This window comes from Calonectris borealis, chromosome Z (genome assembly GCF_964195595.1).
Source record: "Calonectris borealis chromosome Z, bCalBor7.hap1.2, whole genome shotgun sequence".
Classification (NCBI taxonomy): domain Eukaryota; kingdom Metazoa; phylum Chordata; class Aves; order Procellariiformes; family Procellariidae; genus Calonectris; species Calonectris borealis.
The window spans coordinates 58,869,727-58,885,865 of NC_134352.1; the positions used below are offsets into that span (position 1 = coordinate 58,869,727).

The following is a 16,139-nucleotide window of genomic DNA, read 5'->3' on the forward strand; positions in this document are numbered from 1 at the left end:
GTGTTTCACAACTGAAGCCCACTTTCCAGTCAGTGGTAGCTAGATTAGGACATAGAATCATAGAATCATAGAATCATACAGGTTGGAAAAGACCTCTAAGATCATCGTGTCCAACCGTCAACCCAACACCACCATGCCCACTACACCATGTCCCTAAGGGCCTCATCTACACGTCTTTTAAATACCTCCAGGGATGGTGACTCCACCACTTCCCTGGGCAGCCTCTTCCAAGGCCTGACCACTCTTTCAGTAAAGAAATTTCTCCTAATGTTCAATCTAAACCTCCCTTGGTGCAACTTGAGGCCATTTCCTCTTGTCCTATCGCTTGTTACTTGGCAGAACAGACCAACACCCACCTCGCTACAACCTCCTTTCAGGTAGTTGTAGAGCGCGATGAGGTCTCCCCTCAGCCTCCTCTTCTCCAGGCTAAACAACCCCAGTTCCCTCAGCTGCTCCTCATAAGACTTGTGCTCCAGGCCCTTCACCAGCTTCGTTGCCCTCCCCTGGACACGCTCCAGCACCTCCATGTCCTTCTTGTAGTGAGGGGCCCAAAACTGAACACAGCATTCGAGGTGCGGCCTCACCAGTGCCCAGTACAGGGGCACGATCACCTCCCTCCTCCTGCTGGCCACACTATTTCTGATACAGGCCAGGATGCCGTTGGCCTTCCTGGCCACCTGAGCACACTGCCGGCTCATGTTCAGCTGGCTGTCAATCAGCACCCCCAGGTCCTTTTCCTCTGGGCAGCTTTCCAGCCACTCTTCCCCAAGCCTGTAGCGTTGCCTGGGGTTGTTGTGGCCGAAGTGCAGGACCCGGCACTTGGCCTTGTTGAACCTCATACAGTTGGCCTCGGCCCATCGATCCAGCCTGTCCAGGTCCCTCTGCAGAGCCTTCCTACCCTTGAGCAGATCAACACTCCCGCCCAACTTGGTGTCATCTGCAAACTTACTGAGGGAGCACTCGATCCCCTCGTCCAGATCATTGATAAAGATATTGAACAGGACCGGCCCCAGTACTGAGCCCTGGGGAACGCCACTCGTGACCGGCCGCCAACTGGATTTAACTCCGTTCACCACAACTCTCTGGGCTCGGCCGTCCAGCCAGTTTTTTACCCAGCGAAGAGTGCACCTGTCTAGGCCGTGGGCCGCCAGCTTCTCTAGGAGAATGCTGTGGGAGACAGTGTCAAAGGCCTTACTGAAGTCCAAGTAGACCACATCCACTGCCTTTCCCTCATCCACTAGGCGGGTCACCTGGTCATAGAAGGAGATCAGGTTGGTCAAGCAGGACCTGCCTTCCATGAACCCGTGCTGGCTGGGCCTGATCCCCTGGTTGTCCCGGACATGGCTCGTGAGCACCCTCAAAACCAACCGCTCCATGATCTTCCCCGGCACCGAGGTCAGGCTGACCGGTCTGTAGTTCCCCAGACATAAAACAGTCAAGATAGCAGTGACATAAAACAGTCAAGATAGCAAAGGGTCACCAACACCCAGGAATCTACGACTCTGGAAAGCTTGAAGCCTTCTACCCCACCATAAGCTCCTTCCTCCACCCCACATCTATTTTCATACAGGCTTTGGTTCTTCATTCAGTTCCAAGTTTTCCCTAGTTCTCTACCCAAATCCAGATCCCCTCCAAAAACCTACACATCCCATTTTCTCATGCTCTCATTGTCTAACCAAACTATCTCCCTGCCAAGCAAGACTTTAATCCACTTTCTTCTCCTCCTGCCACATACTTCCTGGGCATCACTCCACCTTCCACCTTTCACCCGTTCTGGCTTCTCTCATTTTGACTCACATAAACCCAAATTGTTTCCCTCACACCTCACCAGCTACCAGGCTGCATTTAACCAGTGGGGCAGCTTTAGTCCTGTTGCCATTCAGGTCCCACCACTGCTACACCCGCGTACACATGGCACATCCTCCCCTGGCTCCTCATCCTCTCACACAGCTGCTTCTTGCACTTCATGGCTCTCTTTGTCTCCACTACCAAAGCCAGCTTCCTCCTCCGCGCTGCCTGCACCTCGCAAGCAAGAGAGAAAGCATCCTCTCCCATTTCCAGTGGCTGAACTGGCTCACCGTTGAAGGATACCAGTCACATCTAGGCATGGCCTGCCTTTAATGCCTAGCAAGTTCCCAAGTGTGCTGAAGTAAGGCTAACGTTCGTAAGGTTAAAGTGACTAGAACAACAAGAAGGGCTCCTGAGATGGGAGATGTGGTGCAGCTTTCCTGAGAGGGATGCTCACCTACCTCACCCCGAAGCCACCGGTATTGCAGGGGCACACTACACCTCGGCCACGTACACACGGCTCCAGAGACGCCTGCGACAGCCCTGCCCAGCCCATCAGCTTGGAAATCTCCCAGCCGGGTGGGCGGCAAACACACCCGCACAGCCGCGGAGCCGGCTTACAAACACCCGGGACGATCTCCTCACCCCGGCCCTCAGCGCCCGGGGGCGGCGGGTTATCTCAGCGCCTCGAGGGGGTTAACTAACGTGGCGTCTCCTCGCACCTCCTCCTCCTCCCACCCGCCAGGGTAGCGGGCAGGGCCCCAACGCGGAGCCGGCCGCCGGCACAGTCCCCCGAGGCGGGGCGCGCCCGTGGGCAGGACGCGACGGACCCGCCCCCTCACCGGCCGCAGGAGGGCGGGAAGCGCCCTGGCTGCGGCGGGGCGGGGCGGGGCTGGGCCAGGCGGCTGCGGGACGACGCCAGCCAGCGGAGGCCGCCGCCGGGTGGGGCGCACGGCACCGGGGGAGGCGGTGCCGCAGAAGCCACCACCGCGCCCATGGTCCCCCGGGGGGGCTCGGCTCGGCTCGGCTCGGCTCGGCTCGGCTCAGCCCTGCCCTGCCCCGCCCCGCGCCGCCACCGCCCAGGTGCGCGCTGCCTGGCGCAGGTGCTTAAATAGCGGCACCGGCTGTACTGAGGCAGTCCTTCGCACCGCGGCCAGGTAAGGGGCGGGCGCTAGGAGCCCTTCGCCGTCGACCCTTTCTCATACCTGCCCCGCTTTGCCCACCCCCAGGGGCGGCCGGTGCCGCTGGCCGGTGCTGTGCCGTGTCGAGCCGAGGCCTCCCCGCTCGTGCCGCCATGGCGGAGCGCTTCCCTTGGCCGCCGGGGCCAGCACAGCTCCCGCCGCGGGTTGAAGAAAGGGACCGGGCGGGCGCGAAAATGGCGGGCGCTCCCCGGCCGCTCCTCCGGGGGGGAAGCCAGGGAGCGCTGGTGTGAGGGGAGGCAGGGCGCGGCGGGGAGAGGGGGGAACCCTCGGCGGGCAGGCTTTCTGTCGGGAGGCGGGCGCGGCTGGAGGGCGGCTCGTCCTCCGGCTGCCCGCTGTGAGAGGCCCGCGGCGGGCGCCTGGGTATGTGCCGTGTGCCCCCGCGGCTGCCGCCGGCTCGGCCGCAGTCGTTGCCGTGTTTTTCACTCCCTTCAAGGATGGAGGCTGGGGCTGTGTCCCTGCGTGTCAGTTATCCGGGGCATAAATGCCCTGGGGTAAGAAAAGCCTCTTTATCTCCTCGCTGGAGAGCTTGCTGCTCCCCACCGTGCTTCCCCACAGTGACCTTTATGCCTTCCCAGTGAGAGGATAGGATGTCGCAGAAGGGGCCTCTACAGATTATTCTGCTGACATAAAATGCTCCAGTTGCTGCTGGTGGCATACGGCTGGGAAGGCACTGGCGAGGAGGCTCTCGCTCGGGTGATGGGCTGGCCCCATGCGGGCCAGGTGCAGCTCCCTCACAGGGAGGTGGTGGACAGGCTGCCCTGCCCAGCTCCTCACTCCAGCACGAAACACCGGAGCTGTGCTTTCGGGGCATGGTCCATCCTGTTGAAGACTTCAATGTGGCTTAAAAGACTTAGTGACTTAGAAGAGAGCATGCCTGACAGGCTGGTGCATGAGGAGGGGTACACCATGGGATACTGCTTTCCCCAGATGGAGTAGAGCTTAATTGCTTGTCCATGAGTTGTCTGTGGTTTAATGCCCCAGGCCAACCTCAAGAAACTGGGGCAAAAAGGCTTTGGGCAGCTTCTGGAGTCCTGCATCTTCCTGATGGTCACAGTTGCACCCTCTCAAAGATTTGTAAGTCTCTTTGCCTGTGCTTTTTGCCGCTTTGAGGTACATCAGCCCCATGGGACAGACCTTCCCAGAAATCGCTCTTTCTTGTGTCACCTGTTTGAAGAAAGTTAGCTGTGGCTTTAACTATGTCTGTCTACCTTCTCCCCAGTCTCCCTGCAAGTACTCCAGAAAATAGGAGCTGCTTTGTCCCAGCTCTTGTGTGCCACCAGTGTGTCATGTAAAAAGCATCCCACCGACATGCATGGCACCCTTCAGAGCCCGCTATTGAATCTAGGTGCTGTCCTGGTTGCCTGCATAGCGTCCAACCAATGGGTTACCAAACTTTGCTTTGCAATCTCATCTCTGTGTCCAGACACCCTTTCGGAGTCCTCACATCCAACCGTGGCATCAGGACTCTCTTCCCTGCCCAAGTGAGTGGGGAACATTTGTGGACCAGCTTTCACTCTAGCTGTTTTTCTTTTGTAGCCCACAGGGATAGTAGTTGGCGGCTTCTTCACAGGGCGCAGTTTTGTCTGGCACAGGTCAGAAGCCCTGACTCTGCCAGTTTGTGGTGAGAAGGATCCCTGGTGCACGTGTGTCTGGAGACTGACTGGATTCATCCCACGTTCTGGACATTCCTATTGCAGCTGCTTTCCAGCACTTCTCCAGACATTGTCTCCTGCCCCACCTGCAATAGTCGTAAATAACAGCGTGGTGTTACCCTTCTTATGCTGTTAGCTGCCAAATCATTTTGTCAACCCATATGGGCAGAGTTTCTTTCTGTGGCATCTGCTCCCTGCTTAGGGATCTTTTCACACAGCATCTAAATCTTGGAAATCCCTCTCCTGGGATATGAGAGTTGTATGCTCCGTGATATAAGAGCACTGTCAGGCACTAACTAGAGACTGCATACACAAGAGGCCAAACTGATGCATACACAAGATGCATACTGACTGCATACACAAGATGCCAAATTTGGCATCTCAAAGCTTGTTAGTTCTTGCAGTTTTAATGTTGCTTGAAAGTAGAAAACTGAAAGTTTTGTCGGGCATTTCCCCCTAACTCTTCATATTAGTGATTAAAAACACCATGGGGAGGGAAGAGTGTGGGGATGAAGGTGGTAAACTCCAATTTACTTTAGTTTAACTAGTTGTGCTCATGGATGGGTGGTTCTGCTGAATGTCAAGTTAAGAGTGCAATCCAGGGGGGAGACTGTGGTATGATAAAGAACAGAAAATGGCATGGATGTGAAATAAGGAGGTAATTAGATATAGGGAGTAAGAGGAAGTGGTGAGCCATTCATGTTTTGACATGGAAATTAAACTGAATGAAGTTGAGAGGGCTTGTCCTGTCTGGAGTCATGGTTTAATTTGAAACCTGGGAGGAAAAAAAAAAAAAGAAAAAAATGGAAAAAAACCAAAACAAACAAAACACTGAATGGCAGTGGCAGCTTCCCAGTAGCAGTTTAAAAATTGGAAAACATTTAAATGGAAAACTCTTGTAAAGGTTGATTTCTGACTTCTAATAGGATTTCCATTGTGGGCTACAACTGACAGGGTATTGTAGTTCTTGAAATATCAACACAGACTAGACCTGATCCTTCTGCATGAAATGATTTGGGTTCTTTTCCAAGCGAAAGAGCGGGAATGGGGCCTGCTCCATGAAACACAAAGCAGAGGGACAGCAGTGTTTTAATTCTTCTAGTGCTTTTTTTCTTGTAATCCTCAGTTCCTGAATTCATATGAGGATATCAAATTTCGCATGAGTAAGGGGGAGTAAATTTATAGTCCTGATGTTTGCAGTGGAAGTCTTGGAAAATATGAACTCTGAAGGTTCAAACAGAAAGTAGAAAGTCCCAGTTTCATCTTTAAAACTTGTATTTTAAAATCCTTGGAGTTGTCCATAATGTGAAAGTTGTATTACAAGGGTTACACGGAAAAATGACAAGAAATTGTGATGTTATTTCCTGTTCTATATACCTGGCATGGGCCAGACTTGCAAAAGGGTAAGTTTAAGTTAAGCTCATAACCAGACTTCCTTTACAAGCTATGTTTCCAGTTCCCTCTTCTATCATACTTAACTGCTTCCACACTACTGGATTTTGTTCTAGCAGTTTCTGACCTGGTATTTCCATGTCTGCTCTCAGACTTAGGGTCAATATGAATGGAAAATTCCCTTATGTCAATATGCCTGTGGAGATATCAGATCTAACGGAAGAATTTCAAGCACATGGTCAATATGAGGTTTGCTTCTTTTTTAAAATACTACTTCTTGAAACACAAGAAATCTTAATCTTGCATTGGGTTTTCTATTAAAATTTGGTGGTAGCGTAAATGAAAATTCGTCCTCCCTTGGATTTTTCAGCATAAAATCTGTGGCTTTCATCTTCAAAGCCACAACAGACTGTTCTGAATGTTCCTTCTTTTGTGGCCTGAAAGAATTGAGAGAACATGCACATGCTTAATTTCTAATGTGTGTTTTAACTTAATCTCATAACAACAAGATTGGTGGAAGAGAAGCAGGCGCTGTATTGAAGCAATGAGAACAAATCTCTAGATTTTTCTTTTTAAGGGCTAAACATTCGATTTTTTTTTTTCCCCTTCACGTTATTTCCTTTTGTCCTAATTTACTTGCACTTATTTCCATGTTTTCTTCCCTAGAGGGAACTCTGAAGAAAGGATTCAGAGTTCTCTCTAATTATAGTGTATTGCTGTTATAATGGTTAATGTGCCTTGGCAGAAAAATATCTCAAGACAGTTGTGTCTGAAACTGGGCTTTGCAGGGGTTTTTTTTTTGTATGTCAGAGGCCCTTTACTCAGTTCTGTGCATTTGTTGGTAAGTCAGTAAATCTGAGCTACCTCAGATCAATTATGAAAATGGGGAAAATTTCTAGACATGAGGGAGCATATGCAGTTATGAGAAACAATTTTATTAGCTTATGAAAGACCAGTGAAATTGAGGAAGGAGGAGTGACCAACCTAATCCAGTTTGTCTGCTCAGAAATAGAGCCTTCAAACTGGCTCAAACTCATGCAGTATTGAGAGCGTGCTTGGCTAAAGGTCTTCAGTTTGAAATCTACCAGAATTTCTTTAATTTCTTTTTTGTGAGATACTGTCCTATCTTTAGTGCTCTTTATAACCATTTTTCTCCCAGAGTGAAGCTGTGACTCTTCTGCCAAGGGAGCCTTAGTTAGCAGTTTTTCAAACCGATCTTAGTAGAGGGGTAGACTGCATTCAGAACAGTGAAGAAACACTTGGCAGACTTAGTCTACAAATTAACTGACCACAGTAATGGGGTGCATTAAGAGAGGTCCCTCAGTTTTGCTACTCAAGATAGCCAGCTGGGAGACTTGTTGCTTCCTGCAGTGGCCTTCTTGCTGTGTGGTGCAGCCTGTTTCCTTGCCCATCGAGTCTCATGCTTATTGTGCCTTTTACCTGCATGCTGCTCTCTGCCTTCTCCTGTGGTGCTAGGGGTCTGGTTTGATGTTTAGCAGTAAAACATCTAATAACTTCATCATTTGTGTATCTGCTCAGCCAATTCTTTAATTGGGTCCTAGTGGTTAAGTAAAGTGACTGGATAGATTGCCTTGCACTGCAGACAGATAATTATGTATTTGAGTGACTAGTGGGTTTTATGGTTGTGTTTTGTTTTCATCCCAGTGGGGCGCTGCAGTTACTGGGGAGTGACGTGAAGCTTGTTGTGGCTGACACATGTTCAACATTTTGCTTCCAGAAATCACATAATACTTTGTTTTTCTTGTGGCATATCTGTTGTTGAGGCATATGTAAGGAGGAGTCAATCTAACTTGACTTTTAGCTTCCAGTCATCTGAATTAGTAGCAGGGCAGTGTAAGCTGGTAGAGGAAAGGCTGAAGGTTACCTAACAAATAGCAGTAACTAAGCCGATTCCTTGCTTCCATCTGTGACAAACTCCTCCAGTCCCTATATATCCTTCCTGATATATCCAAGTTGTAGATAAAGTTGTCTGTCATGGGAGACTGCTGGTGAGGGGAAGGGGGCAGTGGTAAAACACTGCAGTGTGGGCACACTTAAGTACCTCCTACACTTAGTAGGGGACAGCTTTCTCATGGTCCATCCAGACTTGTTATTTTCCATAGTCTGAAATTCCAGGTTTCAGGTTGGCTTTTGATGGATGGTAGCCACTTGGACCGAGATTGCTAGTCACCATGGTGTGGAGTACAGGTGTCCATCTGACTCCTGTCAGCCAGAGTGTCAGAGAAGCACAAACTTCCTTGTGGGTAATGGCAGAAATTTTTTTTTTTATAGAGCTCCTTGAATGGCACTCTGTCCTAACTTTCCGTCAAGCTTTCTCTGCCCCAGTTTGTCCACATCTAGGAGGTTTGTCATCCGTACTATCATATGGACTGTTATTGGCCTCTGTATTGGCACTAGTTCCTGTTTTCCTCTGTTTTACTTCTGTATCTAGACTCCTCTGGGCTCAGAAGCCTTCTGGGAGCTATCTTTGTTATATTTCTTTTTAAAGCTTTCTTGGAGCACAGACAAAGGATTCAGGAGTAGGGGAAGTGGAAAGGAAGTGTGGGAGCAGTATGCTTACCGACTCTAACTACAAAATCAGTGAGACTTGAAGTACACGGTCGTTAGTATGGCTTTTTTATTTTCTTTTTTTTGTTTTTTTTTTTTTTGTTTTTTTCAGAATGGAACCGAAAATCTTCTGTGTACTTGCTCTTGCAGCTGTATAGGACAGGAAGCTGATTTAAGGAGAGAAACAGAAAAGTCTTTATTGCCTGGGGAAGGAAAAGCAAGATTTATATGCTTTGAAAAGGTACGTATTAGAAGACTTACTTGGTAAAATGTCCGGTAGTCATCAATACTCATTTGCATTGAGGTTCTTTCTCTCAGGAGCTGTCACTTCCTGCCATTCACTACAGAAATTTCCCCTAGCTTTCTGTTTTCAAGGGGAAAGCTAGCCTGTCCTTGTTCCCAAGATTCAGCCTTTGAAAATCATGTCCCCTTAATCATAAGACTGTATGTATAAAGAAACAATTCATTTAGCTGTGCAACAGCAATTACAATTGTTTTCAGTCTAACTGTAAAGCAAGTTCTGTCTTTTCATCGGCATTCAATGGCAGCAAACTTGATTAGGCCCTTTAGTGCATAATGGAGGTACTACAAAACAGAAAATACGCTGGGAGTATACAGTATAGGCTGAGTAGCAAATGCAGGAGTAAATATTATAATGTTGCTAGTCCTGCTGTTTTTTTTTTTCTTCTTTTGATTTGTGTATTTTCATGTTCGCAGATCTACTGTAGTTTTCTGCCACTTAATGCTAACAGGAAAAAAAAAAACCCACAAAAAAATCCCAACTCATCTGCTTGAGGAGATTCTGTTGTAATGTATCCAGTGGCTGTTCCTGCACCAGGAGGTGAAGGAAATAATGGACAACATGGAAAACTTATCTTTTTCCTTTTTGTTTTTGGAGCTGTGTTGCTCTGCGCTGGATTTCTGCTTTCAGTCTTTATTCTCCAGTCATGCCCATCTGGAACCTTCAGTGACTGTAACGGGGTCCTTAAGGCCACTGGGCCCGTGCTGGCTGTGACTGGACTGGTTTGTGTTTTACTGGCACGATCAAGGGCCAGGCTGTATATAAGACAAAGACAATTGCAAAATGAGCAGGTGTACAGCCTTGTTTTTTGTCGCGGGAGCTGTCAGTTTGCCCAGTTTCTCATATTTGGATTCCTGTTTTTAACTAGTGGAATGCTAATTAGCATCCTGGGCATTTGGGTTCCTGGCTGCAGCCCCGGCTGGCACAGCATACAGCTCAACCACACTGGCAGTTCTGATGTGGACCTCCAGGGCTGTGGATTCCTGTCACTTCAAATCATGGGACCTTTGATTGTGCTCACTGGGTTGTGTTTCTTCGTGATAGCTCATGTTAAAAAGAAACAAAACTTAAATCTCAACCAAGAATCTTGCGAAAGTGAAGAACATCCTCAGAGCCCTGAATCTTTTCAGGTTACAGTAGGTGGGTAAATAATGTGTGAACATTACATTTGAGAGTTAGTAGGGTTTTTTCCCACTACTGATTGACCTGTGAATATTAGTCATTTGAGCTCTAAGCATGTCAGTTCTGGCATGTCAAACCAGCCAAAACAGAAAAATGCTGTTTTGTCTCGTATGTTTTCTGTATGGTCAGTTCAGTTACCTTTCTCTCAAAGACAAAACCTCTCCTTTGGCATAAAAAGAAAGGTCTGACTGTCTGTGCAAAAGAAGCCATGTAATCTGACATAAATGAGTCCAATCCCACTTCCTTTCCCAAAGGGTGTAGCTGACACTGCAAATCACAAGTTTAATGACTTCTGTGACTATATTTAAGATTTACCTGAGCCTTGAGCTCGGACCTCTCAAACAGGAGAATCTGATTCATGAACAGTGTATTGTATTTTTTTAATCATGGCCAGATCTTCCATCAGTCAGAGGTGTAATTGCAAGATGCTTCTGTTAATTGCACTGTATTTGAGTAAATGTGGTATGTTAGCAGGGAATGCTCCCCTGCATATAGCACTGCTTTTAATACCCCATGAATACATTCTATGCATAGGTTGTTCTGATAACTTTCTAGCTCTTGGAAAGGATTAATGAGTCAATCATAGCATTGCTTGACTGCCATCTGACTGACTGGGCTTGAAATCCATTATGCAAAACTTTTTTCCTTCTGCCTGTCAAAGCAATGTACAGACCTGTAACCCGGTGACCCTCAGAAAACATGAGGGTTTAAAGTCAGTTTTCCAGCCACCGGGATAAATCAAAGGGTCACAGAAAGGAATTCAGATTGTCTTTAAAGACAAGAAAGCAAAATTAGTGGATTCCTTTTATACTTCCATCAGGAAAAGTAAAACTGAAAGGCTGAAGGCTGGTTGGTATAGTGACATTCTGGAACAGTGGTGAATCTGCTAGAAAACACCCCCACCTCATTCAACATTTTTGGTGCTCCCTGACCTGACCCGGCACACAACTTACAAAGGAAAAAAGGTGCCAGGCAGCTGGAATGTTTAAATAAATTATGCAAACTCAGTGACTGTTATGAACTTTCTGTTTTTTTAAAAAAAAAATTTGAAACTCCTCAATTACAAAGTTGAAATTGGCAGATATGCTGCACAGTACACTTAATAGTGAATTATGTATCAATAGCATCGTGGTACTGTCAGTAGTGTGCCTTCAGCTATGAGCAATTTAGTAGGGAAACTGTCAAGGCACACAAAATCAGTCATCAGAACCATTAATGACTTGAATAATTTTGTTATAATGCTGCAGTAGATGTGGAAAAACTTGAACTGGCCTATTTTAGATACGTGAAGAGAACTGAATTGTTGCCTACCCTTAAAGTGAGCCAACAGTAACAGTATGCTTTGCGCTTCCAGTTTCTGAAGACAGCCAACAGTGAAGAGGTTTATGTCTCTTAGCTAGATGGAACACTCCCCGTCCCCTAGCTGTATTTTCTAAATAAAATCTTCCGTTTATGAATATGCTGCACCTTTATTTTGGGATAATTTTGGTTTTGAACGTACTTCCAATGTACTTTAACAGCCGAGAATATAATGGTTCTGTATGTGGGATCATTGCAGTTTATCTTAAAAGGTAGACAAGTAAAATACTGTAATTCCAAAGATAGGAAATATTCTAGGATACAGTTAGAATAAACAGTGGTGCTCAATTTTTCAGAGGTAGTAATTGGTGTTTTTTTTTTTCCTAGGTGATGCTGTAATGGTGTTCCCTCCTCCACCACCTCCTTATTTTGCTGACCCTCTGTCACCAACCATGACACGTTGTCTTATGTCAAGTGGTTTGCCTAGAAGTGAAAATCCTCCACCATACCACTCTATCTTCAGCGATGGGTAAGACTGTTTTCTTCTGCTTTGGAAATGTGAGATGTTTCTCAAGGTATCCAAAACCATGTTCTTCAGTCACAGTGAATCAGCTCTCTACTAGGCACTACGAAGTTTTCTAGTACATCACTCGACTTACTTCAGATACCTTACTTGAAATGGCATTAAAATATCTTAGTATGAAAGGGGAATCGCAAACCACAGCGTGTCCTTCATGAGGGTTAAATTCTTACCAGTTTATTATGACTGAAGAGAACTTCTGAAGTGAAAACGGAAGTCTTAAATCAGTGGCCTTATTTAAATATACTTAAATTAGATTTCTTCCACAGATTGTCCAGGAGAAGGTGCCCCTGACAGCAGTGCCCCAGTGGCATGATACCCACACTGCCAGATTTTAGGAAGCCTCTGTAGAACCAATGCAGCAAGCCCTTCATGACACCTATCCACAGGCCCTGTGACCCTGGGAATGCCACTTCAGTGTGTTCTGTTCTCCCTTATCTCACTGCCTTGAGGAAGTCCAAGGTGCTGGTCTGCGTTGTTCATGTTGTGGCAGTGTGTTGAGAGAAAAAAGGATACCTTGATATTGCCGGGAGAAGAGCAGGGGGTTCCAAGGAGCTTAAAAGGGAGGTTGCAATGCCAAATTCATCTCAAGATGATGTACCTTACGCATGCAGCCACTCTTCCATGCACTGGGTACAGCTGATTTGCTAGATGCTGCCACCACCAAGCTCAAGGAGCAGGAACTGCAGACTAACTGAAGAGTTGTCTGCACCACAAGAACGGGCAGGGTTATGTGTCCCATGTGGGTTACCACCAGTGGGCTATTCACTTGAGGGTGAAAGAGGTCACTGCAAGGGCCACATACTAGGAGCCAGAACTAGATCTGGCCAGGAGAGCTAGATGCCACATGTGTAGAGCCTCCAACTTATTTTCAGGCCCTTAATGATCCAAAATTGACTTGCTTTAACTTTTGGAAGGTCCTATGTCAGCTTGGTTTTGATCTGTCAGTCAGTTGGTGGTGTGGGACTTTTTCATTGGATGACTTTAGATTACAAAACGGTACCTGCAGCATCCCAAGCATCATCACTGCAGCAAGAGCCCCAGCCTGCCTGGCTGTGTCCAATTGTGGTAGTTGTTGGGCCATTGCTTTAATAGCTTTCCACTATACTCCAGACTTCTCCACTCACATGAGGCAGTGCGTTCCATGACCAGCTGTACCAGCTGTGTGTCTGATGTCGGTACTTTTTCAAAACTCTAGTGCTAATCTTCCCTTTGAAGCAAGCAAGCATGAACCCTCTTCCTGCCCAAAGAGCTAAATGCCACAGGAGGAGGATACTTGTGTTAGCAATGGTGCTTATTCTTGTTACCACACTCTCTGTGCAGCCATGTCTGTGGGTTTTTAGTCATCCTTTGAAGTATACCTGGTGGATTCTTGAGGCTCAACCCCACTGTGCAAGGCACTCTGTTCTCTAGTCAATCACCATCAACAACAACTCATATTGTTTTCCTTTTTGTAGTGCCCTTCTCCAAACATTTTCTCCCCATCTTTGTTGGAGACAGGAGATGCCTCCGCTTGTTGCTGTTACCACAAGCCAGACTGTCCTTCTGCCTTTCCTCAGTGTCTTTTTTTTTTTAATGTAGAATAAACATATCTCTATCAAAAAACCTACTCACTCTTCCTGGCAACTATGCAACACTGTGGTGCACAGTGGGACTGGCCCCTACACAAAAAAATGATCATGTAGATACCACCTAAGGAAGAGAGACACTCAGTGTTTGGTTCCCACTGACTGAGGTCCAGCTTGAGGTGGATGACTTGTGCTGAGGGATGCAATGCCTAATATACCCTAGAGACACACATAATTCGTTCAGTCTGCTGTTTTTCCACTTGAATTGTTTCAGAGAGAGTACTTTCTGTACAAAGCTGATGAGAATCTGTTGATTACTCCATGCCCTAAACATCTGTCAATTCAGAATGACAAGGGTAGATGTGGGGATGAGAAGATGTCAGGGTTGATCGAGCAAAAGTGCTTTCAAGAGAGCAGTGGCTCTCATGACCAGGCACAAATTGTTGTGTGAAGAAACATTGTATTTTGTTAGGTATAAAAGTCTCTGCCTGTTCTCAGCTTGCAAGTGAAATACATCAGCTCTCAGGGCTATACTACTGCAATCGAAGGACACCCAGAGCAAGCAGGAGAGAAAATAAACTCCTGCTGCTGAAAGAAGGAATTTACATGAAGTCTCTGTGTTCTTATTGGGCTGGGTGAAGGCATCCACAGCTGGAAGGTGTTTCATACCAGCTGCAGCTAGTCCTGGAGTTAGACACCACACTGAGCCTGTCTGTGCTCAGTTCCAGCATACACTGTAATTCTGGCATGTACATCCCAGATGTACATACAAAGCAAATGGATGTGTGTGGAGGAATGACTTGCCCGGAGTGTGAACCTGGACCTCTAGTAGTCCTGAGACAGCCAATTCAAATATGGTCCAAGGACACCCTCAAAAACGTTTCAGTTTAAATACATTTAGAAGACCAGGCTGGAGTGGATGGGAGAAATATGAGAACACACATGAAAGCTGTGTTCTGCTGTAGCCTTACAAGCAGCTGAGAGACAGAGTGACTCTTTTACCACCTGTCTGTAAAAGTACAGTGCACAAAACTGAGGGCTGCAAGTCTTCTCTACCCTATAATTTCAGGCCCTGAGTTCAGATGTGGGCTGCCTGCCCACTTGCTTGGTAAAATGTGTGCATTATCAAAGGGTGTGAAAGAATGCAAGCAGCACACCCTGCACTGAAAAAGGAAAAACAAAGGGCGGTGGGGGAATGGCAAAAAAAAACTAGTTCCTCAGACTTCCTGTGGGCTTTACCTGCTGGTGCGCATACCAGGTGACCCCTCCTTCTTTCACCCAGTCTCCTACAAAATCCCCTGCAACTGGATCAGCTGCCTCCACCCAGAATGTCCAGTTCGGGTGCTCTGAACTTGGTGTGTGATTCCATCAACTTAATCATTGATTGCCTGTCTGGACTTCTCTGTCTTGTGAACATATGTACACAAAGAGGCAGTTTGTAGCCCAGCTTGTTCGGGCAGTTTCTAGTGGAGCAGACAAAACACCTCAACCTGAAGCAATGTGCTGAGGGCCAGCTCCAGGGTGAGATGAGCAGGGTTCCAGAACCGTGCAGATGCAACCAGCTGGGATCCAGTTATGATGGTCAGAGCAGGGCAATGAGTACTTGGCTGCCCTCCTTGACTGTCGCTGGGAACTTAGCAGTCTGGTTGTGTCCAGTTGCTTCTGTTTCTCCAGCTCTGAGCATGAATGCTACACCTTATGTCTGTCATGGGTTGCTGGAAAGCTTAATGAAAGTTTCAAGTTGCCTTTCATGTAAGATCTCAAATAGCTAAGGTTTGTAATTTTTGCGATGCAATTCTAAGTCTAGTAACTGTCTTTCGTAGGGGAAGGGGACAGTGTGTATGTGATAGACTGCAAAAGGGAAGGTACATTAGGAGCTAAGGATCAGAAGAAGATTTAGTAAGATTGTGAGATAGCCCTGCCAGAAGCAGCTAATACCCATAAGCCAGGCTGTGACTGGTGATGTGAAAGGTTAGAAGGGAGCTTATTTGCCCTTCCCCTCTGAAGTAATAGAATTTTCGTATGAGTCATAATGTAGCCCATAGAATGAAATCCTAATGCTTATGTAAGTTCTTTGCTTCAGGGGTTTTTAGGGAGTCTGTGCGTACGTGTTTATGTAAGTGAAGTGGAATTTCACTCACTGTAGAGAAATGAATTATGCTAATATGCAGTTTTGTGTTTTATAGAGCACAGCTTGCAGATGATGAAAGAACCGTTGCTGTTAGAGACTATGAAACCATATATACAATTTCTGGAAGCAGCTCACCTTCAGATATTTTACCGATGCTATACGTCTCCTCTGAATCACCTCCAAAATATGAAGAAAAAGCATCAATAACAAATAATGAATATTCTCCATCTTCTTCTTCATCTTCTTCATCTATTTCCTTAGCCACATCTGACACCAGCTCATAGAGGACTGTCAGTTAGACTTCATTTTTAACTCAGATTTACAATTTTTGAATTTATTTACATTTTGTAATAAAAGCAATAATGTTGGCTGTGTCTAATTTTTCATCAAAAAGCATAAATGATGAATTTGGGTTTCAAGAAATACTAGATAATGCTGGGCTTCTGAGCAAGTAGTTTGAAGGGATTCAGACTTGC

General features: G+C 46.7%; 1 protein-coding gene and 1 long non-coding RNA gene across 2 annotated transcripts in view; one reads left to right on the forward strand and one right to left on the reverse strand.

Annotated features, from left to right (window-relative positions):
* LOC142075773 (uncharacterized) overlaps window positions 1–2,685 on the reverse strand; it is a 34,414-nt gene extending 31,729 nt beyond the window's left edge. Inside the window, exon 1 of the long non-coding RNA XR_012671023.1 lies at window positions 2,250–2,685. This is a non-coding gene — a long non-coding RNA (uncharacterized LOC142075773). The remainder of the gene's footprint in view (window positions 1–2,249) is intronic.
* A 42-nt stretch (window positions 2,686–2,727) lies between these two features.
* TMEM171 (transmembrane protein 171) lies at window positions 2,728–16,031 on the forward strand. Its single transcript, XM_075137641.1, has 5 exons — window positions 2,728–2,945; window positions 8,715–8,843; window positions 9,320–10,043; window positions 11,772–11,913; window positions 15,719–16,031. The coding sequence occupies exons 3-5, from the start codon at window positions 9,413–9,415 to the stop codon at window positions 15,945–15,947; spliced, it is 1,002 nt and encodes a 333-aa protein (XP_074993742.1). The 5' UTR covers window positions 2,728–2,945; window positions 8,715–8,843; window positions 9,320–9,412; the 3' UTR covers window positions 15,948–16,031.
* The last annotated feature ends 108 nt before the right edge of the window (window positions 16,032–16,139 follow it).